Consider the following 26,151-nt stretch of genomic DNA (forward strand, 5'->3'; position numbering starts at 1 on the left):
AATATGTATTTGACAAATCACAGTAAATAACGATAAAACATTACAAACCAATACTGCTGCTACACAGGAAAATATACAAAAAAGATGCTTTATTAACTTTGAAGAATTCAATATTCAAGATACTATTTTAAACGTCTATACATAATTTTACAGGTAAATTCTAAAACATCACATTTTGTCAAAGCTTCAGAATTTAACTATTCCATTTCAATGCAAAGACTTTAGACCCAAAAGACACAAATAACCATTTAACTTATGTTTGCCAGCAGAATAACTGTGAGAGCAAACATGTTACTTCACCCAGTATTCTAACCTAGCCTTTATAAATTTTGAGAGCAAAAATTATACTAAACTTAAGTATCCTTTGTATGTAAAAGTGTTGTGGAATATAAAGAAGCACTGATGAGAACATGTTAAACACGATATTTTTATTTCTGGGCTTCTGGGCAAGTAAGGCAATGAACTCTTAAAACAGTAAAAAACTAAACAATTTATTTATAAACCTGATTTAAACTCCCCAAGCTAGTCTTTTCCTATATTTAACATATTTTCTCTGTGCATGTTTACGCAATATTTCAAATATTATATTATTTATAAACAAAAATAAGTTAAGGCCAATTTAATCATAGAAACTGTCACAATTTAAACTCCAGAAAACAAACTTGGAGTTTAAATCCACAAGAGGAAAAATAGCTTTTCTGTTCAATGTTTGCAGTAAGTACGACATTCCTTATTATAGCTCTCACTAGCGCAGCAGCACTGTCCTATTTACAGCATCAATGAAAGAGCTCTATCTAGCTAAGCAGCACCTACACTGAGTTTAGAAAGAGACGTTACATTTTTTCCATACTTGACTATTTTTCCAAAATAGTCGAGGCTAACACTAGCTCTTTGAATATGTTTTTCCATTCTACCTATGTGTACTACCAACAATCAATGTCAACATGCAAGGTCTGCGATATTTTCTAGCTTCTATCATCTAAATCAATTCACTCATATCATGAGGTCAGAGAGGTGACTATACACTTAAAAGGAAGAAAGTGATTCATAAAATGTTTTATTAAGCTGTATCTGAGCTTGTGGCTAGTATGAATTAATCAAATATGAGTACTTTTTTTTAAACCCTCTCTGAAAATTGGCAATCCAGCTGCAATAGGAGCTGCAGTTTGGACCTTTTGAACAGTAAATATTGTAGAAATCCTAGAATCATTAGTAATTATTATTAATTGTAACCCACTGATTTTAGTTTTGGGTATGTGTTTTGTTTGTGTTGTTTTGTTTTGTTTTGTTTTGACAATAAACTTGCTTTTGGTAAATCTTTAGTCATTTCTCACCAGCTAAGATTCATAAAGTCAACAGGCACATCACATTTTCTCAAAATTGTTGAAGGAGCTCCATTAACTTGTCACCTCCATTAATTTGTACTTCTCACAACTACAGCTTTTGATAACCAAATATAGCTAATCTTTTTTCCTTTTTTAAATAAATATAACTTAAAACTTTATAAGAAAAAGAATTTAACACCCAAACAGACAAAATCACCTGAAGATTCTCTAAGAAGTGATATTTTAAAAATCTGAAAATAAAATGATGACAGGATTTAACTCTGAAATGTCCTCATTTTTTTAGCGCTTTCCAGGGAATCACTTTTGGAGTGAGAGCACAAGCAGTTACTTCCTCAGCAGCTGAAAGCCAGTCAAAGAACTAGATAGACACCACTGTGCATCTGAACCTCATATAAAACAAAAACTAAATAATAAAATGGCAACTCACCAGATTTGTTAACACACAACTTACCTAAAACAGGGAGAATTTTCCACATCTTTCCTACTAAAAAATATTTTAAAGAGAACACTCACACTTAAGCTAGACATACTCAAAAGCTTCTCTTGTACTGATATTAAAAAGAAAAAAAAGTCCAACTTTCCCTCACTCCTTCTATTACCAAAAGAAGTATCACAGACAATACTTTAAAAGAATATTTTATTATGTTTCCTGGAGTTTGTTTTTAAAGCAACACTTTGCGAATTTAAAAAATAAGATTTTCAAAAATTCTAACCTTCCCAATATACTTCTAAAATAGACATTTGTATAATATACTTTTTAACTCCATGTATATAAATAACTATTCATAGAACTATAATTTGCACAAATTCAAACTTACACTTCTGAACCTGAATTACAAAACTGGGAAAGACATATCAAACCTATTAATATTCATACAAAGCTCAAGTATAAAAGTCTTGATTAAAAGATTCATTTTTTTATCAATGTGTTAACTCTGAATGTTTCAAATTCATCAAAAAATTACAGAAAACATTTCCATATTTAACACACACCAACAGGAAGCATCAGCAGTTTTTTGTGCTGTTGCACAAAAGAAGTCATCTTAAGTATTTCAAACATACAAAAATTCAAAACAAAGCCAACCAGTGTGAAAGATTAAAGTTTATCCTTATGTAATTCCTTAGGTATACCTTTAGACTTTCGTATTAGTAATTAAATTACCATTAGGCACTTTAAATGAACATAAATATAAATTTCTCAGAAAATAAAACAATGGTTAATAATGTGGCCATGCCAATATATTTAATATAAACAAGCTTGAGGTTTTTAATCTTGTGCATTTTTGGATGTTGCTGTTTGGGATTTTTACCCTCTTTTGCCACAAGGTTGATTCATGAATGAAATCCTACTTTAATATCCTATTTTCTCTCACTTACATGTAGGCTGGAGAAAGTGGAGTTGACCTGGATGTTTTAAGCACAGGAACTGGGAATTTCCAGATAGCAGGAGAGCTTGTTTTCCATTTCAATGGCATGTTGTCACCACGGTACTACAACAACAGTAAACAGCGTTTCCATAACGGACTACCAACTAGGACTTCCATTCCACAGAGTACTGACACAGCAGTGGCTGCCTCTGAGAACAAGGAAATGATTCTGCCAGTGCCCTTAAACCGATGCTTCCAATCTGTAAAATAGGGCTGCAAGGTACCTCCTTTAAATCCTCCTGTCCCCTAAAGTAATATGACGATTCTATCGTTATAACTCAACAATAGTGCCACCTCGTTAGGAAAGCGTTGACTGCAGTATATTTTTTTTTAAGACTGCACTGTCCATATCCCACAATGCAGCTTTATTTAATAAAAGCAGCTAGGGTTTTGTTTTCTATTTTGTTGTTTTAAGCTTGCATTACCATTGTTCTACCTTAACAGGGATACTGCAGCACTATATTATATTCTGCACCTATTAACCTGATTTCTGACCAATAGTAGCAGAACAAAAATAGACGGGTTTCACATGAAAATGAAACAACGTACCTACTCAGAATACACTTGTCATCCTCTGAACATTCTTCTTTTGAGCTGCAACAATACAAATGGGATATAAACCTCAGCATAGCCTTAGGCCACAGCTAATAGAGATCAGTGACTAAATTCGGCAGCCTTCTTCCCTCCTGTGCAAGCTCTGGCCACACAATACAAGAATGCCATTATGGGAAAATCCCGTTTAAAAAAATGCCAGTCTCTCTGCTTTCCAGTTAGAAGAAGGCAAAATGTAAGAACAAATATAAACTGCTGCAGAACTCTGCACATTCTTCTAGTAGCTCCTGATTCAAGTTGCTCTCCTTTTCCCTATTCTTATTTCCAAGACGGGATGAGCAAAATCTCATACATTTACAACATGATTGTGGTAATACGAATATCACTCTGTCTTCTGCGGCTCAGAGGAACAGAGTAGTGTGCTCTTAATAGCAGTCCTCGGAGGGACGTTATCAACAACGTCATTCAATGCTGCCTTCCCCTTCTCTCCCGTTCAACCCCGCTCACTCTCCCCCCCCTACCACCACCCCTAAACAGCTCACAAATTGCCTAGAGGAGAGACCAATGCTGCTGGCCAGGCAGGTGTCCATCAGGGACAATTCCAAGGCTCGGTAGCAAGTCCAGTAACCTCTTATTGACTGACAAGAAGGTTCAAAAATTAAAGCTGCTATCAAAGGCCACTTGAGGTATTTCATGAAAGCAATGGAAAATATAGGGTTCATCTATATTGTTTTAAAATAATGCCAGAAAGTAGTATCCTAATTGTCCCTAAACGTGACTCCGTGTTTTAATTATCTGTTTAAAGCACCAAAATCACAAATTTTCAACACAGCTCTAACACCAGAAAACAATACAAACTGGCATTATGCTGAAGTCTTTATTTACAGGCTGAAGAATTTTATTTCTGATGTAGGCATGCTGCCATCACTAAATATCTACCTTCATAGCACCCTTCCACTTCTACAGAATTATCCTGATTCATCAATGCAAACTTAGTAAAGGCAGACCACCAATGACACAAAAACCACTACCTTGAAAAAAAAATCACTGTAGTGACAAAGAGCTCATATTTACTTTCATGTTTATATCCAAACAATAAACTTTTTCTTCCAACATAAGTAGTTGGCTTTCAGATATTGTTTCCAAATTACAACTAGTTTCTAAAAGACTGAGATTTAGACCTTTAAGAGGATTTCTCATTTGTAGTAAAAAATCTCAGATCAATGTTTCTATGGAAACATACTACTTTTAAAAATTCCAACCTATAATTTAAAATACCAGAAATAAAAATTGAAATCAGCTAAGGTAAATTATGAGTACCTTCTTCAAGACACAATCAATATTTAGGGAAAAAGTACTTTCCTATGAAACCCAAACATATATGTATATGCTATGCATATACATACACATACACACATTCATACATATATGCAGAGAGTGAAAGCTTATTTTGAAACATTGACCAGTAATGCATAAACTTTATTAAATATTAAACAGATGTCAGCCACTGCTACTTAGCAAATAATGTTTATTCAATCTACCGTACACAAATAACCACCCAAAAACCCACTCAAGCATCTTAGAGGGTTAAATTATGTTTCCAAATCTTTTTAGTACCCACACACATAACTAACTCATAGGCATCTTCAAATGAATCATAGAAAGGAGGATTTATAGATGCCTTAGTGGCAAAAATATATTAAGAGATTAAAGAAATCACAACTAATACAAATAAACCATACTCAATATTTTATATTAGAAGGCTTCGTGTAATAATTCTTAATAGTTATGAAGCAAAAAGGTCCCAGGTACAATCAGCAGTAACAACTTGTTGCAAACACCAAGAAGGAAAAATACACACATATACTCTCTCTCTCTCTCTCTCTCTCTCTCTCTATCTCTCTCTCTCTCTCTCTCTCTCTCACACACACACAAACACACACACACACACACACACACACACACACACACACACACATGTACTCATCAAACAAGTTTGGAAAGTCCCACTCCAAAAACCTGAAGAATTCTCAAACATTTAAAAATACAAAACATTTCCGGAAAAATGGAGGCGTGAGGTGAGCCTCTGTAAAGTTCCCCTGGAATTTACAAAGAATCGAACAACAAAAACTCCACAAAGGACTCCCTGCACAGCAGACAGGCAACACGAAGAGGCCCACTACCGACTGAAACCACGTACAGGTGGGAGATTCGCGCGAGTGGAGGGAGGAAGAAAGGGAGATGCGGAGACGGAGCCGCACGGGCACAGGACTCAGACCTAGCTCAGTGCTCCAAGCACGCTGCTTCCCGGAACTACCGCAGCTGCGAGAGAGGGAAGAACTCGGACTGCTAGGGCACCGCCAGGGCTCCACAGGGCTGAGGGGACAGCATATAACACGGCTGAACCCAACGCTCACGGCAGAGACCTCGGAGAAAAGACTGAGGGGAAAAGGCTGAAAATGGTGGTTTAAGACCTCACTGCTGAGCAGAGAACGAAGCCTTAGGCACTGAGACTAGCCGCCCCCTCCCTCCCCTCCCAGAGCTCACCCCGCCCCCACCTGCCCGGTGCTAGAAGCGAAACAGTAGCAGTGTCAGATCAAAACAACAGAAAATTTGCTGTTTTGAGAACTGTGGACCCCAGACACAAATTCACAGCCCAACTAGTTCCGGCAAAGGGGAGGGAGCTGTGGAAGCAGGACGGGCTGTGGTGGTGGTTGCCGCCATTGCTCTGGGCCACCTCTCACAACTCACCCCGCCTCTGACCCCACCTATCTGGGCGGATCCCTGCAGGAGTAAACAGAACTGCTGAAACATACAGGCTTTGAATCAGGACCTGGAAGAGCTTTGGAACATCAAAAGCTCTCCGCATACCCACTGGGACACTGCGCCCTATGACCTAGACGAACTATTAACAGAGGAGAAGCCCGTCTCCCAGGGAATCCCCCCATTGTGTGAGAAGTTGGAATAGTGCAGAGAAAACATAGCACTACCATGTGGGAGAAGAAAAATAAGTTGCAGTTGGAGAAACAATAAAACATTCTACCAACAAGTACTGGCAAACAAAAGAAAGACCACTTTCTATCAACCTGTTGCAGAAGTCACTCCTGTAGATGTCTAGGAAGAGAAATAGTAAACCAGTAATCGCCATGAATAACCAAGGCAACAAGATAGCTCAGAAAGAAAGTGAAAAATCTCCAGAGAAGGCACTTAAAGATACAGAAATATGTGACTTAAATGACAGAGAATTCAAGATTGCAGTTCTGAAAAAACTCAACGAGATACAAGAAAACACAGATAGGCAGTTAAAGGAACTCAGAAACTCAATCAAAGAACAGCATGAGCATTTTACGAAAGAGATTGAAATCTTCAAAAAGAACCAAATAGAATTTCTGGAGATTAAGAACTCAATAGAAGAAATTAAGAATGAAATAACCAGCTTAGGTAGTAGAGTTGACCAGATGGAGCAAAGAATCAGTGACATCGAAGATAGAAACCTGGAAATGACACAAATAGAAGAAGAAAGAGACTTGAGACTTAAAAGAAATGAAAGAACTCTATAAGAACTTTCTGACTCCATCAGAAAGAGCAATATAAGAATAATGGGCATACCAGAAGGAGAAGAAAGAGAGAAGGGAACAGAGAATATATTCAAACAAATTGTTGATGAGAACTTCCCAAATTTGTGGACAGAACTGGACCCTCGAATCCAAGAAACAAATAGAACACCTAGTTGCCTCAATCCCAACAGACCTTCTCCAAGGCACATTGTATTGAAGCTGTCTAAAATCAACGACAAAGAAAGAATCCTCAAGGCAGCCAGGGAAAAGAAGACGGTAACTTAAAAAGGAACGCCCATTAGATTATCATCAGATTTTTCGGCAGAAACTCTACAAGCCAGGAAGGAGTGGAACCAAATATTCAAACTATTGAAAGAGAAAAATCATGAGCCAAGAATAATATATCCAGCAAAAATATCCTTTAGATATGAAGGAGGAATAAAGACCTTTGAAGACATACAGAAGCTGAGGGAATTTTCTAATACACGACCTGCACTACAAGAAATACTAAAGGAGGCTATTCGACCATCATCAACAGGGACAATTCGTGGCAACCTAAACTCAAAAAGGGGGAGAGTAAAGGCCTGAACCGGAATATGGGAATGGAGAAAGTAAGCGTGCTGAAGAAAATGGAATACTCTAAATATCAAACTTTCTTTTACATAAACTTAAAGGTAACCACTCAAAAAAAATCCAGAACTGAAATATATACTGAAATAAAAGAAGAAACAGAGGGAAACATCATAGAATACCACCCCACAAAATAACAGACAACAACAAAAAGGCAAAGAAATAATGGAGATACAGTCTTACCAGAAAACCAAAGATAGAATGATAGGAAATCCTCACATATCAATAATCACCATAAATGTAAATGGACTGAACTCACCAATAAAAAGGCACAGAGTAGCATATTGGATCAAAAAACTAAACCAAACCATATGCTGTCTCCAAGAGACACATCTCAGCTACAAGGACAAGCATAGACTCAAAGTGAAAGGGTTGAAATTGACACTCCAAGCAAATGGTGCCCAGAGAAACTCAGGTGTAGCCATAATGATATCAGATGAAACCGACTTCAAGGTAAAAAAGATAACAAGAGACAAAGATGAACATTTCATAATGGAGAAGGGGACTGTACAACAAGAAGACATAACAGTCATCAATATTTATGCACCCAATCAGGGAGCACCGAAATATACCAAGCAACCACTAACAGAACTAAAGGGAGAAATTGACCAAAATACAATTATACTAGGGGACTTAAATACATCATTGACAGCTATGGATAGATCATCCAAACAGAAAATAAATAACGAAATAGTAGCCCTAAATGACACATTAGATGAAATGGACATAATTGACATTTATAGAGCACTTCATCCTAAAACATCAGACTATACATTCTTTTCTAGTGTACATGGAACATTCTCAAGGATAGACCATATATTGGGACATAAAATCAGTCTCAACAAATTTAAGAAGATTGAAATCATACCATGCGTATTCTGTGATCACAAGGCTTTGAAATTGGATATCAACGGTAAAAAGAAAGCGGGCAAAAACACAAATACATGGAGATTAAATAACATACTTTTAAAGAAGGACTGGGTCAAAGAAGAAATTAGAGGAGAGATCAAAAGATACATAGAAACAAATGACAATGAAAATACATCCTACCAAAATTTTGGGGATGCAGCGAAAGCAGTTTTAAGAGGGAAATTTATCTCATTACAGGCCTATCTCAAGAAACAAGAAAACTCCCAAATAAATAACCTCATGTTACACCTTAAAGAACTAGAAAAAGAAGAACAAGTGAAACCCAAGGTCAGCAGAAGAAAGGAAATAACAAAAATTAGAGCAGAACTAAATGAAATAGAGAACAAAAAGACAATAGAAAAAAGTAATGTGACAAAGAGCTGGTTCTTTGAAAAGATTAACAAAATTGACAAACCCTTGGCTAGACTCACTAAGATAAAAAGAGAGAAGACACTGATTAACAAAATCAGAAACGTAAAAGGGGAAGTTATCACGGACACCACAGAAATACAAAGGATCATCCAAGAATACTATGAAGGACTATATGCCACCAAATTCAACAACCTAGAAGAAATGGACAAGTTCTTAGAAACATATAGCCTTCCAAGGCTGAACCATGAAGAACTGGAAAATCTAAACAGACCGATCAGCAGTAACGAAATTGAATCAGTCATCCAAAACCTTCCCAAAAGCAAAAGTCCGGGACCAGATGGCTTCACTAGTGAATTCTACCAAACCTTCAAAGAGGATCTAATACCAATTCTGCACAAACTCTTCCAAACAATTGAAGAAGAGACAGTACTCCCTAACTCATTTTATGAGGCCAACATTACCCTGATACCAAAACCTGGTAAGGACAGCAGAAAAAAAGAAAACTACAGACCAATATCTCTAATGAATACCGATGCAAAAATCCTAAATAAAATTCTAGCAAATCGAATACAACAATGCATTAAAAAGATTATTCATCACGACCAAGTGGGGTTCATCCCCGGGGCACAAGGATGGTTCAACATACGCAAATCCATCAATGTGATACATCACATAAACAAAATAAAGGACAAAAATTATATGATTCTATCAATTGATGCAGAAAAAGCATTTGACAAGATACAACATCCATTTATGATTAAAACACTTAATAAAATGGGTATAGAAGGAAAATACCTTAACATAATAAAGGCCATATATGACAAGCCCTCTGCTACACTCATAATAATGGAGAAAAACTGAAGCCCTTTGCTCTACGTTCAGGAACACGATGGGATGTCCCCTATCACCTCTGCTTTTCAACATAGTGTTGGAAGTCCTTGCCAGAGCAATCAGGCAAGAGAAAGAAATAAAAGGCATTCAAATTGGGAATGAAGAAGTTAAATTATCACTCTTTGCAGATGACATGATGCTATCTATAGAAAACCCTGAAGACTCCACCAAAAAGCTATTAGAAACAATCAACGAATACAGTAAAGTTGCCGGCTACAAAATCAATGCACAAAAGTCCATTGCCTTCCTATATACTAACAATGAAATCGCAGAAAAAGAAATACAAAAACAATTCCTTTTGCAATTGCAGCAAAAAGAATAAAATACCTAGGAATAAACTTAACCAACGATGTGAAAGACATATATGCTGAAAACTATAAGACATTTTTGAAAGAAATTGAAGAAGACACAAAGAAATGGAAAGACATTCCGTGCTCATGGATTGGAAGAATCAACATAGTTAAAATGGCCATATTACACAAAGCAATATACAGACTCAATGCAATCCCCATCAAAATCCCAATGGCATATTTTAAAGAAATAGAACAAAAAATCATCAGATTTGTTTGGAACCACAAAAGACCCCGAATAGCCAAAGCAATCTTAAGGAAAAAGAACACTAATGGAGGTATCACACTTCCTGACTTTGGCTTGTACTACAGGGCTACAATAATCAAAACAGCATGGTATTGGCAGAAAAACAGACACATAGACCAATGGAATAGAATTGAGAACCCAGAAATAAAACCACATAAATATGGACAGATAATTTTTGACAAAGAAGCTAAAAACATACACTGGAGCAAGGACAGCCTCTTCAATAAATGGTGCTGGGAGAATTGGGTAGCCACGTGCAAAAGAATGAAACTGGACTGCTATCTGTCACCATGTACCAAAGTTAATTCAAAATGGATCAAAGACTTAAGCATAAGACCTGACACAATAAACTGTATAGAACAAAACATAGGTACTAAATTTATGGACCTTGGGTTCAAAGAGCATTTTATGAATTTGACTCCAAAGGCAATGGAAGTAAAAGCTAAAATAAACGAATGGGACTATATGACATTTAAAAGCTTCTGCACAGCAAAAGAAACCTTTGACAAAATAAAGAGGCCACCAACTGAATGGGAGAAGATTTTTGCAAACAGTGCCTCCGATAAGGGGCTAGTATCCAGAATATACAGGGAACTCATGCAACTCAACAACAAAAAAACAAACAACCCAATTGAAAAATGGGCGGAGGACTTGAAGAGACATTTCTCCAAAGAGGACATACAAATGGCAAATAGACATATGAAAAAATGCTCAACATCACTAATCATCAGAGAAATGCAAATCAAAACCACAATGAGATATCACCTCACCCCAGTCAGAATGGCTATCATCAACAAGACAAATAATAACAAATGTTGGAGAGGCTGTGGAGAAAAAGGAACCCTCATACACTGTTGTTGGGAATGCAGACTGGTGCAGCCGTTATGGAAGGCAGTGTGGAGGTTCCTCAAAGAATTACGGGACTTCCGGAAAAATGGCGGAGTGAGGTGAGCCTCTGTAAAGCTCCCCTGGAATTTACAAAGAATCGAACAACAAAAACTCCACAAAGGACTCCCTGCACAGCAGACAGGCAACACGAAGAGGCCCACTACTGACTGAAATCACCTACAGGTGGGAGATTCGCGCGAGTGGAGGGAGGAGGAAAGGGAGAAGCGCGCGGAGACGGAGCCGCGGGGGCGCAGGACGCAGACCTCGCTCAGTGTGCCGAGCTCGCTGCTTCCCGGAACTACCGCAGCTGCGGGAGATCGGACTGCTAGGGCTCAGCCAGGGCTCCACAGGGCTGAGGGGACAGCATATAACACGGCTGAACCCAACGCTCACGGCAGAGACCTCGGAGAAAAGACTGAGGGAAAAAGGCTGAAAACGGTGGTTTAAGCCCGCACTGCCGAGCAGAGAATGGAGCCTTAGGCACTGAGACTGGCCGCCCCCTCCCTCCCCTCCCAGAGCTCGCCCCGCCCCCACCTGCCCGGTGCTAGAAGCGAAACAGTAGCAGTGTCAGATCAAAACAACAGAAAAGTTGCTGTTTTGAGAACTGTGGGCCGCAAACACAAATTCACAGCCCAACTAGTTCCAGCAAAGGGGAGAGAGCTGTGGAAGCAGGACCGGCTGTGGTGGTGGTCGCTGCCATTGCTCTGGGCCACCTCTCACAGCTCACCCCGCCCCTGGCCCCACCTATCTGGGCGGATCCCTGCAGGAGTAAACAGAACTGCTGAAACATACGGGCTCGGAATCAGGAGCTGGAAGAGCTTTGGAACATCAAAAGCTCTCCGCATACCCACTGGGACACTGCGCCCTGTGACCTAGACGAACTATTAACAGAGGAGAAGCCCGTCTCCCAGGGATTCCCCCCATTGTGTGAGAAGTTGGAATAGTGCAGAGAAAACATAGCACTATTGTGTGGGAGAAGAAAAATAAGTTGCAGTTGGAGAAATAATAAAACATTCTACCAATAAGTACTGGCAAACAAAAGAAAGGCTGCTTTCTATCAACCTGTTGCAGAAGTCACTCCTGTAGATGTCTAGGAAGAGAAATAGTAAACCAGTAATCGCCATGAATAACCAAGGCAACAAGATTGCTCAGAAAGAAAGTGAAAAATCTCCAGAGAAGGCACTTAAAGATACAGAAATATGTGACTTAAATGACAGAGAATTCAAGATTGCAGTTCTGAAAAAACTCAACGAGATACAAGAAAACACAGATAGGCAGTTAAAGGAACTCAGAAACTCAATCAAAGAACAGCATGAGCATTTTACAAAAGAGATTGAAATCTTCAAAAAGAACCAAATAGAATTTCTGGAGATTAAGAACTCAATAGAAGAAATTAAGAATGAAATAACCAGCTTAGGTAGTAGAGTTGACCAGATGGAGCAAAGAATCAGTGACATCGAATACAGAAACCTGGAAATGACACAAATAGAAGAAGAAAGAGACTTGAGACTTAAAAGAAATGAAAAAACTCTACAAGAACTTTCTGACTCCATCAGAAAGAGCAATATAAGAATAATGGGCATACCAGAAGGAGAAGAAAGAGAGAAGGGAACAGAGAATATATTCAAACAAATTGTCGATGAGAACTTCCCAAATTTGTGGACAGAACTGGACCCTCGAATCCAAGAAGCAAATAGAACACCTAGTTACCTCAATCCCAACAGACCTTCTCCAAGTCACATTGTATTGAAGCTGTCTAAAATCAACGACAAAGAAAGAATCCACAAGGCAGCCAGGGAAAAGAAGAGGGTAACTTACAAAGGAAAGCCCATTAGATTATCATCAGATTTTTCGGCAGAAACTCTACAAGCCAGGAGGGAGTGGAACCAAATATTCAAACTATTGAAAGAGAGAAACCATGAGCCAAGAATAATATATCCAGCAAAGATATCCTTTAGATATGAAGGAGGAATAAAGACCTTTCCAGACATACAGAAGCTGAGGGAATTTTCTAATACACGACCTGCACTACAAGAAATACTAAAGGAGGCTATTCGACCACCATCAACAGGGACAATTTGTGGCAATCACAACTCAAAAAGGGGGAGAGTAAAGGCCTGAACCGGAATATGGGAATGGAGAAAGTAAGCGTGCTGAAGAAAATGGAATACTCTAAATATCAAACTTTCTTCTACATAAACTTAAGGGTAACCACTCAAAATAAATCCGGAATTGAAATATATACTGAAACAAAAGAAGAAACAGAGGGAACATCATAGAATACCACCACAAGGAAGTAATAGACAACAACAAAAAGGCAAAGAAACAATGGAGACACAACCTTACCAGAAAACTAAGGAAAGAATGACAGGAAATCCTCACATATCAATAATCACCCTAAATGTAAATGGACTGAACTCACCAATAAAAAGGCACAGAGTAGCAGATTGGATCAAAAAACTAAACCCAACCATATGCTGTCTCCAAGAGACACATCTCAGCTACAAGGACAAGCATAGACTCAAAGTGAAAGGGTGGAAATTGACACTCCAAGCAAATCGTACCCAGAGAAAATCAGGTGTAGCCATAATGATATCAGATGAAACAGACTTCAAGGTGAAAAAGATAACAAGAGACAAAGATGGACATTTCATAATGGTGAAGGGGACTGTACAACAAGAAGACATAACAGTCATCAATATTTATGCCCCCAATCAGGGAGCACCAAAATACACCAAGCAACTACTAACAGAACTAAAGGGAGAAATTGACCAAAATACAATTATACTAGGGGACTTAAATACATCATTGACAGCTATGGATAGATCATCCAAACAGAAAATAAATAACGAAATAGTAGCCCTAAATGACACATTAGATGAAATGGACATAATTGACATTTATAGAGCACTTCATCCTAAAACATCAGACTATACATTCTTTTCTAGTGTACATGGAACATTCTCAAGGATAGACCATATATTGGGACATAAAATCAGTCTCAACAAATTTAAGAAGATTGAAATCATACCATGCATATTCTCTGATCACAAGGCTTTGAAATTGGATATCAACTATAAAAAGAAAGCGGGAAAAAACACAAATACCTGGAGATTAAACAACATACTTTTAAAGAAGGACTGGGTCAAAGAAGAAATTAGAGGAGAGATCAAAAGATACATAGAAACAAATGACAATGAAAATACATCCTACCAAAATTTTTGGGATGCAGCGAAAGCAGTTTTAAGAGGGAAATTTATCTCATTACAGGCCTATCTCAAGAAACAAGAAAACTCCCAAATAAATAACCTCATGTTACACCTTAAAGAACTAGAAAAAGAAGAACAAGTAAAACCTAAGGTCAGCAGAAGAAAGGAAATAACAAAAATTAGAGCAGAACTAAATGAAATAGAGAACAAAAAGACAATAGAAAAAATTAATATGACAAAGAGCTGGTTTTTTGAAAAGATTAACAAAATTGACAAACCCTTGGCTAGACTTACTAAGATAAAAAGAGAGAAGACACTGATTAACAAAATCAGAAACGTAAAAGGGGAAGTTATCACGGACACCACAGAAATACAAAGGATCATCCAAGAATACTATGAAGGACTATATGCCACCAAATTCAACAACCTAGAAGAAATGGACAAGTTCTTAGAAACATATAGCCTTCCAAGGCTGAACCATGAAGAACTGGAAAATCTAAACAGACCGATCACCAGTAACGAAATTGAATCAGTCATCCAAAACCTTCCCAAAAGCAAAAGTCCGGGACCAGATGGCTTCACTAGTGAATTCTACCAAACCTTCAAAGAGGATCTAATACCAATTCTGCACAAACTCTTCCAAACAATTGAAGAAGAGACAGTACTCCCTAACTCATTTTATGAGGCCAACATTACCCTGATACCAAAACCTGGTAAGGACAGCACAAAAAAAGAAAACTACAGACCAATATCTCTAATGAATACCGATGCAAAAATCCTAAATAAAATTCTAGCAAATCGAATACAACAATGCATTAAAAAGATGATTCATCACGACCAAGTGGGGTTCATCCCCGGGGCACAAGGATGGTTCAACATACGCAAATCCATCAATGTGATACATCACATAAACAAAATAAAGGACAAAAATCATATGATTATATCAATTGATGCAGAAAAAGCATTTGACAAGATACAACATCCAGTTATGATTAAAACACTTAATAAAATGGGTATAGAAAGAAAATACCTTAACATAATAAAGGCCATATATGACAAGCCCTCTGCTAATCTCATAATTAATGGAGAAAAACTGAAGCCCTTTGCTCTACGTTCAGGAACACGACAGGGATGTCCCCTATCACCTCTGCTTTTCAACATAGTGTTGGAAGTCCTTGCCAGAGCAATCAGGCAAGAGAAAGAAATAAAAGGCATCCAAATTGGGAATGAAGAAGTTAAATTATCACTCTTTGCAGATGACATGATGCTTTATATAGAAAACCCTAAAGACTCCACCAAAAAGCTATTAGAAACAATCAACGAATACAGTAAAGTTGCCGGCTACAAAATCAATGCACAAAAGTCCATTGCCTTCCTATATACTAACAATGAAATCGCAGAAAAAGAAATACAAAAAACAATTCCTTTTGCAATTGCAGCAAAAAGAATAAAATACCTAGAAATAAACTTAACCAAGGATGTGAAAGACCTATATGCTGAAAACTATAAGACATTTTTGAAAGAAATTGAAGAAGACACAAAGAAATGGAAAGACATTCCATGCTCATGGATTGGAAGAATCAACATAGGTAAAATGGCCATATTACCCAAAGCAATATACAGATTCAATGCAATACCCATCAAAATCCCAATGGCATATTTTAAAGAAATAGAACAAAAAATCATCAGATTTGTTTGGAACCACAAAAGACCTCGAATAGCCAAAGCAATCTTAAGGAAAAAGAACAATAATGGAGGTATCACACTTCCTGACTTCGGCTTGTACTACAGGGCTACAATAATCAAAACAGCATGGTATTGGCAGAAAAACAGACAGATAGACCAATGGAATAGAATTGAGAACCCAGAAATAAACCCACATAAATATGGACAGATAATTTTTGACAAAGAAGCTAAAAACATACAATGGAGCAAAGACAGCCTCTTCAATAAATGGTGCTGGGAGAATTGGATAGCCACGTGCAAAAGAATGAAACTGGACTGCTATTTGTCACCATGTACCAAAGTTAATTCAAAATGGATCAAAGACTTAAGCATAAGACCTAATACAATAAACTGCATAGAAGAAAACATAGGTACTAAACTTATGGACCTTGGGTTCAAAGTGCATTTTATGAACTTGACTCCAAAGGCAATGGAAGTAAAAGCTAAAATAAACGAATGGGACTATATGAAACTTAAAAGCTTCTGCACAGCAAAAGAAACCATTGAGAAAATAAAGAGGCCACCAACTGAATGGGAGAAGATTTTTGCAAACAGTGCCTCCGATAAAGGGCTAGTATCCAGAATATACAAGGAACTCATGCAACTCAACAACAAAAAAACAAACAACCCAATTGAAAAATGCGCAGACGACTTGAAGAGACATTTCTCCAAAGAGGACATACAAATGGCAAATAGACATATGAAAAAATGCTCAACATCACTAATCATCAGAGAAATGCAAATCAAAACCACGATGAGATATCACCTCACCCCAGTCAGAATGGCTATCATCAACAAGACAAATAGTAACAAATGTTGGAGAGGCTGTGGAGAAAAAGGAACCCTCATACACTGTTGGTGGGAATGCAGACTGGTACAGCCGTTATGGAAGGCAGTGTGGAGGTTTCTCAAAGAATTACGAATAGAATTGCCATATGACCCAGCAATCCCTCTTCTGGGCATCTACCCAAAAAATTTGAAAACATTTAGAGATAAAGACACATGTGCTCCAATGTTCATTGCAGCTTTGTTTACGGTGGCCAAGACATGGAAACAACCAAAATGTCCTTCGATAGATGAATGGATAAAGAAGTTGTGGTATATATACACAATGGAATACTATTCGGCGGTAAGAAAAGATGATATAGGAACATTTGTGACAACATGGATGGATCTTGAGAGAGTAATGCTGAGCGAAACAAGTCAGACGGAAAAAGCAGAGAACCATGTGATTTCACTGATATGTGGTATATAAACCAAAAACAACAAAAGAACAAGACAAACAAATGAGAAACAGAAACTCATAGACAAAGACAATAGTTTAGTGGTTGCCAGAGGGTAAGGGGGGCGGGGGGTGGGGGGTGGGAGATGAGGGTAAGGGGGATCGAATATATGGTGATGGAAGGAGAACTGACTCTGGGTGATGAACACACAATGGGATTTATAGATAATGTAATACAGAATTGTACACCTGAAATCTATGTAATTTTACTAACAATTGTCACCCCAATAAATTTAATAAAATAAAATTAAAAAAAAAAAAAAAGAATTACGAATAGAATTGCCATATGACCCAGCAATCCCTCTCCTGGGTATCTACCCAAAAAATCTGAAAACATTTAGAGATAAAGACACGTGTGCTCCAATGTTCATTGCAGCTTTGTTTACGGTGGCCAAGACATGGAAACAACCAAAATGTCCTTCGATAGATGAATGGATAAAGAAGTTTTGGTATATATACACAATGGAACACTATTCGGCAGTCAGAAAAGATGATATAGGAACATTTGTGACAACATGGATGGATCTTGAGAGAGTAATGCTGAGCGAAACAAGTCAGACAGAAAAAGCAGAGAACCATGTGATTTCACTGATATGTGGTATATAAACCAAAAACAACAAAAGAACAAGACAAGCAAATGAGAAACAGAAACTCATAGACACAGACAATAGTTTAGTGGTTGCCAGAGGGTAAGGGGGGTGGGGGGTGGGGGGTGGGAGATGAGGGTAAGGGAGATCAAATATATGGTGATGGAAGGAGAACTGACTCTGGGTGATGAACACACAATGGGATTTATAGATGATGTAATACAGAATTGTACACCTGAAATCTATGTAATTTTACTAACAATTGTCACCCCAATAAATTTAATAAAATATAATTTAAAAAAAAAGATTGACATTAAATACAACATTTATTGGCAGCTGATCTAGAAGACTAAACTAGCCAAGTTTAGACAGAATTAAACACTTTTCCAGTAAATATATACTCGGCCTTGGACTGCTTTGTCATTTTCTAGCCTTGCAAGCCTAAAGTTCAATTCTTAGCTGATATACTGTTTTGCCATAAAAACCTGAACGCAAAATGACACACATTACAAGCTTTCAGAGAACAGATGGCTAATGTTCTTCTAGGTTATTTACTACCAATTTTCTCATTTTCATACTGCTTATATTTAATAAAAACATATAAATAGATGTACTGTCTCCAAACAGAAGACTTTGTTTTTGTGAAGTCTGGTTATATATCTAACTCATTTGGGCTAATACAAAAAGCAACAATGAACATACTTCTGGTACTGCCTCAGTATATGCACAAGCACTGCAGTATATGCAGTCAGCTCTCTAAAAAACTAAAGTTAAAAAATTAAAGTAAGCTGGCAGGTGTTTGAGGAGCTCAAACACAAAACCGAATTTATTTACATTTATTTCACTTATGTTGGCATTAGCTTATGCAAAGTAAACATTAGTAAGCATTATATTTATCTAATTTTTTCTTCAAAATAAACAGTTTGGGATTTTTTCTGGGTCATCTTACAAGCACTATTTCATTATTAAAGTCACAACTAAATCAAGGTCATAGCCCAATAACATCTTTTAAAAGACCTTGGCAGAGACCTTATACAAAATATCCTAAATCTAATGACTTTTTATGCAAAAGGTAGGTAGCAAGTATTTTATTTCCTTTTTAGAATGGTAAATTCAAAACAGTCTCTTCTTATTGGCAATACTATTTCAAAGTCTACTTTTAAAACGCTATATACTTAGATTATTATTTTTGAATCATAAAAAGCTACAATGAGTTAATTTTGTATTTGTCATGTTTTAGTACAAAGTCTCACCAAGAAAATAACAATTATACATTTTTTGCTTAAAGTATCTTTAAATACAGCTTATTTTATATTCCTATTAATATTCCTTTCTTTTGTGTTTTTAAGAAGAATCTGGTGTGCCACCTTCTGGTAACTGAGTGAAATTATGTATCTACACAAGTCACTATCCTTTATTTTAACTTAATATATGTAAATGTAATACAGGTTTAGAAATTTATATGCATATAAATTTATATGTATACATATAAATTATACATATATGTATATAAATTTCTAAACCTGTATTACATTTAAGCTATATAAATAAATCTATACCACAGTCTATAATAAAGTAAAATTTCCTTCGTGATTTTTTAAAATCAAGCTTTATACGTGCTTTCTATGATTTTGCATGGTTACCAATATGTCTCCTGAATTCTACAATACATATAAAATGGATTTTTGTACAGCACTTCACAGCCACATATAAAAACAACAGGCTTGTTACTTTAATGAATGAGTGACAGCAGCAAATAAAGGTCTCTTACCAATAAGCCCATTTTTCTCTTAAGGTTTGAACTCTCATCATTTGTCATGTTCTTGTGGATCCCTCTCTCATCAAATTCTCTGGAGTTTTAAAGTTGAGAGCTGTGATGCACAGCTAGGCTCTGCTACATCGTAGCGCACCCCAGTGCATTTGCCTGGTATAACACTTCAGATGTAGTTCCCCAAAGCAGAAACGCTTTAATACATTCAAAAACCTATGCATTGCACACCTTTCCTTGATATGAAATTGTAGTCATTGTGGTTCAACTATGTATATTTCATATCTTAACTCCCCATCAGATATGAAGATCAGAACCACATAAATGTTGAGCTTCAGTTTCAGTAAACTAAACAGGAACAAAGTGTTCATCTTCAGGGCAAAGGTGGAATGAGGCAAATACGAACACCAGGAGATGGGACTTAGGAAAAAAACAACATGCTTACCTGAAAGTAACCTGATTTTTTCAAGGGTCACTGTCCTGTTGTTTGTCATATTACCTTAAATCTTTATTATCTTTAAATCTTCCCTCCCTCGTGCCTCTAGTAGCCAGTCATTAAGTCCTATCCTTTACTCTTTATTAATTTTTCAGGAATCTACTCCCTAGGGTTTCCTTGATTTTTTTTAAACAAATGAGCTACTTCAAAAATACCTATAACTGGTCTCTCTGCATCTCCCGTCTTCAATCTATCGATCACATTGCTTCTAGATGGCTTACTTAAAATACAACTATACATTTTGTTAAGCGGATCATGTATGGAATTTTTAAGTGAATTGTTTTGATTGCTTGTTTCACTTCTGTACCTTTAATTTCTGTTCCTTTTTTTAAAAAATGATTTTTAAGGCTTTATGATTTTCCAAACTGATGTTGACATCATTTTTTCTGTGTGTGAACTATCAGAAAATAGTGAATACTTTCCAAATATTTAAGGACTTGATGTTTTAAAAGCCATAAAATAAAGAACAGTGATACTAACAAATAATTGCTTAAAGCTAAGTTATCAATAGTATCTATAACATATGTTTTCTGGGGAGATGTGTATCCAGCGACCCAAGGTAGAAAGCATTGATATAATTGTGTGTGTTTTCAGTAAACATGAAAAGACACAGCAGTTTATTATTGTATTTCCAGAATACTCTGGAGACTTACTTTAACACAATGTACTGTACCTTGGAATTTGTTCTGTGATAAGTCTATCTCGAATTCCCATCCAAGAAACTGTAGTCACCCGAAGGACCTAGGTGACTTATAAAATATGTTCACATGGTGTAAATTTTGAAGACCACTTGTGCCAGTGTACTAGTATTCATTTAGGGATAACCCATGCTAGAACTTGAATCACAAATAAAAGCTAATATTTTTTTCATTCTCAAAAAGATCACTTAGACAGCTATGTGCAAAATGGAAAATAAAGTTATTCTATTTTGAATGAATGGTTCAGACTTTTCCCTACCAGAGCCAAGTAGCAACTGAAATAGAATCTCAATTTTCAGTGATAAAAAGTATAAGGATCATTTAATTATACCTCTCTTCAGAAAAGATTTTCTTTCTAATTGCTCCACCTAGCATTTTCAATATTTGGAAATGTAAGCGACTGATATATTTGTCATACATTAACTGACGGTTCATCTTTCTGCCAATTGTACATTTAGAGAAATTTTAAGTTATTTTAATGAGAGTTAAACCATTTCTGTTTTTATACTCAAATATACCAAATTATGATTATGAACATATTTTTTAAAGTTAACTTCCTAATGTACCAGAACTTGTACCTGTCATTTTCCCACAAAGTTGGTGATGGGTTATGTCAGTTTTGTTTTTCAAAAATATGTAATATAACTTGTCCCTACCAGATAATTCTACTTTTATGTGTCTGTAGTGGTGTACCATAAAACACATGCAAAATATAAAGTATTATTAATATTTACAATAGTTTTTAATTTTACTTATATTATGAATTTAATTAAAGTGTGAGTTGTATATTTAAAAAATACTACCATACGTGACGTAAAGTGTTCAATAAATATTTTACTCAACACATATTTGTTAAGAACTTGCTTCATGTTAGGTGGGTACTCTGCTAGGTGGTATACATATAAAGGAAAATAAGACACAACCTCTTGTTCTCAGGAAGCTCCTAGTTGAGTGAGGAAGCAGACAGCACAAAATATCGAGTTTAGGATACACAGTGTTGAGGGGAGTGAATTTTAAGATATAGAGAAACCACACCACTTTGGATTTTATCCTCTGTGCTGTGAGAAGCCATTTGTTGAATGAGTGGATCACTTCAGGAATCAATCAAGCAACTATGCGCAGCACTAAGAAATCACTAGAAGCTGGTCAATCTACCCTTCGAATTCACCGTCTAGTATCCCTTAACACCAACTTCCCATTCCATATCTCACAAGCTTGCTTTGTTGTTTCTGGCCTTTGCTCTAGAGGTCCTCCTGCATGAAATCTCTCCCCCTCTTCACTTTTCTAAACTGAACTCAGCCTTCCAGATCCAGCTCAAATTCCATTCTTTTTCTGTGATGTCTTCCATGGTAATTTGAGTCTATAGTTTTTAAATGTTCGTTCATTAAACCATGCATTCTTCCTAATGTTTAGCACACAATGTTGAAGAAAACTTTTTGGTCCTTAGCCTATAAAATGAAGCAAGACGGTGAGGAGATGACAGGAAGGCAAAAATCAGAGCCTGGGGGTAAGTTGCCTAAGAAAGCACACAGTATACAGTATACTAATCTCAGTAACTTTTACCACTCTCAAGCTGGAAAACAAAAGAATCTGAATTGTGAAGAGAAGTGGATCTGTATGGAGCAGCAACTCTGTTTTACTACGAGTATGCGACATTTCTGGCTCTATACATCACAGCTCTGGTTCTAAAATTCCAGAGAATTGATGAGAAAGGATACTAACAAAACAGCTGAATGACAGAGCTGTGATCTCTGGGGGGAAAGCTCTTGGGGGAGGAGGGGACTGTGCTTGCATCTTACCATTTACAGTAAACCAAGAGAATTCAACTACAGGTCCATACAATAAGCACAAGGAATTCATGAAGACACAGAAAGAGACGGGAGAGTGAAGATAGGGGTTTGACTGGATCGTTAAGGTTTAGAACCTCATGAGATATTAACAGAGAAAATCCCAGTGTAAGATGGGGATGTGTTAAGAAAGGGATAACAGTGTTAGCTGGGAGATTAATCTAGGACAAGAAGTTTTACCAGAGAAACGTATCCTGAGGTGTAAATATTTAGTGTTCTCTCCCTATGGAACCACACCCCATTATGCTCAGTGTCAAATACTCAGAAAAGCTTTCCTTGATGTTGGCATTTATCATTCAGCTTTGTTGCATCCTTTTTTATGTATACATAATCTCTTAGATTTATTCAGGGATGCAAAAACCATAGTGCTTTCTTTTATGTAGACAATAAAAAAATATTTTCATTTGTTCAACCACTTTATGTTAACGTGGGTTAAGAGGATTCTGCCAGTAATTTCAAAAAGCAGTAAATACTAGAAAATATTCTCCCAATGATTTAGAAATATCCCAGATAAAAGCTGTCTTCACCTTCCTTCGTGTTTATTGAGTGTAAAAACTAACCACTTTCCTTTCCACTAACTTGTAAGGAAAAAATTCAAATGAGAAAGAAATGGAGAATGTGATTTTGGGATACATGCCATACTTTTCTCAAGAAATCTTCAAAAAATAGCAGTACTTAGGAGACATAAAACTAATTTAAACCACCGATTCTTCAGGATGTTTCTACACTATTTATCAATGATACCATGGATTTTAGAACAAAGAGAAAATACACCAGACTATTTCCTCATTTAGATTTGTGGAAAACAGAACAATTGCGAGTATTTCCCTGAGGCCTGGCAAAAACCAAAAAGCAATAATCATTTTGTATTATACTTTGAACTAGAATAGGTGTTTCATCCACATTCAAATGAACTAGTTCATCTAGAAGTTGTAAAGTGAGAAAAGATGAGAATAACTACCTCCTAGTTGTCCGCAATAAGTCTCATAATATTAGTGATTTTGATGATACGGTCTATATTAGTCTAGTAGAAATAATTCATTTACAGTCCATGTAAAATACCATCATGTTATCTTATCCATAGCAATACTCGTCTGCTTTCTTCTGGTGTAAGATGGCTCAGAGCACGAAGAGTTAAGTGGTTTACAGAGTTTTCTGTCACGCAGAAATATCCTTGGATGATAGATTTTGAGAACCATTGATCTAAAAAAGGGTTGGTCAGGCGTATTTATACTGGGAGCAATTGCTCATGTTCCTACAGCCCAGAAGTTCATATTTCAGGTGAATTATTGGATTCCAGTAGTATTACCACTCAATCTCATGGGAAAAGTGGGGTCAAGTAGAAGAAAATGAGTTGAAATGCCTTTTGCTGTTACTAATAACTCTGGATGTACTGTCATTTCATTAGGGAAAATGGCAAAGGAAGTAGAAGGCCATTCCTACTTGAATGAATCATAACCATCTTATATATCCCTAAGATGTAACAAAACTCAGGTCATACCACTACATGGTAACACAAATAATTGAGGGTAATTCATGAGTAATTCAAATTACCTAATAGATATCAATTACCCAGGATTGACAACATATACCAACTCATATTTTACTTACCAAAGTCTCAATCAATTACTACTTAATAGTTATAGTGAGATTCTGAAAAGCCTTCAGATATACATGATAGACCATTGGAAAGAAGGAAATTTTATCATGTTAGTTTGGAAACATAGAAATAATCTAAATTACATTCCACAGACAAAAGGGCAGACATATGGAGTTAATGAGGAAGTCAGAATATTTCTATTTGTCAATTACTTTCCAACGTAATTTTCCTATCCAGATACTCCAAGAAATACCTGACGTGTTTCAAACGTCATGTGATAGCCTCAGCCAGCAGAATTTCAAGTAAAAAAGTTTACTATACCTTTTAATTTTTAAAAGTCTCATTTTCATTTTCACCCTGACCCTGAGGTAGGTAGGCAACACAGGTGTTAATAGTCCCATGTTACTAGTGCAGAAACAGTTATTAAATGATTTGGCTCAAGTGACATAGCTACTGAAAGAACTGGAAAACAAGAATTCAGGTCCCCTGACACCTAATTTAGTGTTCATTAGTCACCTCTGTATTGTATTAATATTTATTTTAGGGGGGAAAAAAACCCACAAATACGACTCCTAAATACCACCAAAAAAGGATTTTGAAAAGGTCTTTTCACACTTACCCTGATGAAGTAAAAGCCTTGAGGAACAGAGGAATAGGTTATGAAAGATATAGAATGTTGTATGATTAAATTTGCAGAATGATCAACCTGTACCTAGGCCAGAAATACCTTCCCAATGCCAATTCACAGAGCTCCCTTTTATCCCTCAATTAGCAATTTCTTGGCATAGACCTAATGTTCCATACTCCCTCATGCATCAGTGGTTTCCCATATATAGTCTCTCCACTTGGAATTCTTGGCCCTCCTTGTCTACCAAGAAAATTTCTAGTCATACTTAAGTGTCCAAGCATTGTCTCCTTCCATGAAACCTTCCCTCACATCCCTTAGCAGATTCCAGTGCTAGGTTTTCCAAACTCCCATGGCACTTTGAATATTATAGCTCCTATCACTTTGGATTATAATTGTTTCTGTAAACTATAGACTAACCTATAAATTCCTGAGAGCTGCGGTTGGGTTTCCCTTATTGTTTTTATTACACATAACTCAGTGCCTGTCACATAGTAATCTAACTGTAGGAAGCAATTTTGGTGAAATCAAGTCAGCAGAGGTAGGTTCTCTACTCCAAGACTAAGAAAAGTTTTCAGATGATAATTAAACAAGAAATCATTAAAGGCTTTTTATCCTTCCTAAACTAAAATATGAATGTAAGAAACAAATAAAAAACTACAATTACAAACAGTATACCTAAACGACTCCTTTTGATGTTTGTGTGATAGACCCTGTATGTACCTAGCAGGGTGGCCAGAACAGTAGGTATAAAACTGAGAGATAAAGTGACTGCTAAGCTAAACCGAGCAAAGGAAATGCTTAACTACAATAAGAAAGGGAAATGTCAATCATCATTTGTCTAAGTCAAGATAGTAGTATTGATAAAGCTGCAAACTGAAGAAATGCACTTCACTAGTTTGTCAACACCAAGACCAGTGAACACTGAAATATGAAATAGCATCTCTTAGAACCAATCATTTCTACAGACTGCTAATTGAAGAGGATAAAAGCATATTCTCTGAATTGTTGGATCCCATTAAGTTATCGTAACCAGTGATGATGAAAGAGCAAACTACAAAATCCAATTTTAACAATAACTGCTAACTAGATTGAACAAACAAATAAAACAGTGAATTCAGCCAAGCAAGCCACTGCACATCACC

The 26,151-nt window shown here is 36.6% G+C and overlaps 1 protein-coding gene across 6 annotated transcripts in view; it reads right to left on the reverse strand.

Moving 5' to 3' along the window:
* Positions 1–26,151, reverse strand: part of KLHL13 (kelch like family member 13) — a 278,952-nt gene that overhangs the window by 123,947 nt on the left and 128,854 nt on the right. Inside the window, exon 1 of one of the 6 annotated variants that reach the window (XM_088794840.1) lies at positions 3,323–3,712. The exons of 3 other annotated variants lie outside the window; for them this stretch is intronic. In XM_088794840.1, coding sequence (XP_088650966.1) covers positions 3,323–3,402 — 80 coding nt within the window. In that variant the 5' untranslated portion in view covers positions 3,403–3,712. Of the gene's footprint in view, positions 1–2,723; positions 3,008–3,322; positions 3,713–26,151 lie in introns of those variants that run through there. 2 more of the 6 variants (XM_074323704.2, XM_088794839.1) reach the window with 2 other exon arrangements.

This window comes from Rhinolophus sinicus, chromosome 18 (assembly GCF_057876585.1).
Source record: "Rhinolophus sinicus isolate RSI-liver-muscle chromosome 18, RSI-T2T, whole genome shotgun sequence".
Taxonomy (NCBI): domain Eukaryota; kingdom Metazoa; phylum Chordata; class Mammalia; order Chiroptera; family Rhinolophidae; genus Rhinolophus; species Rhinolophus sinicus.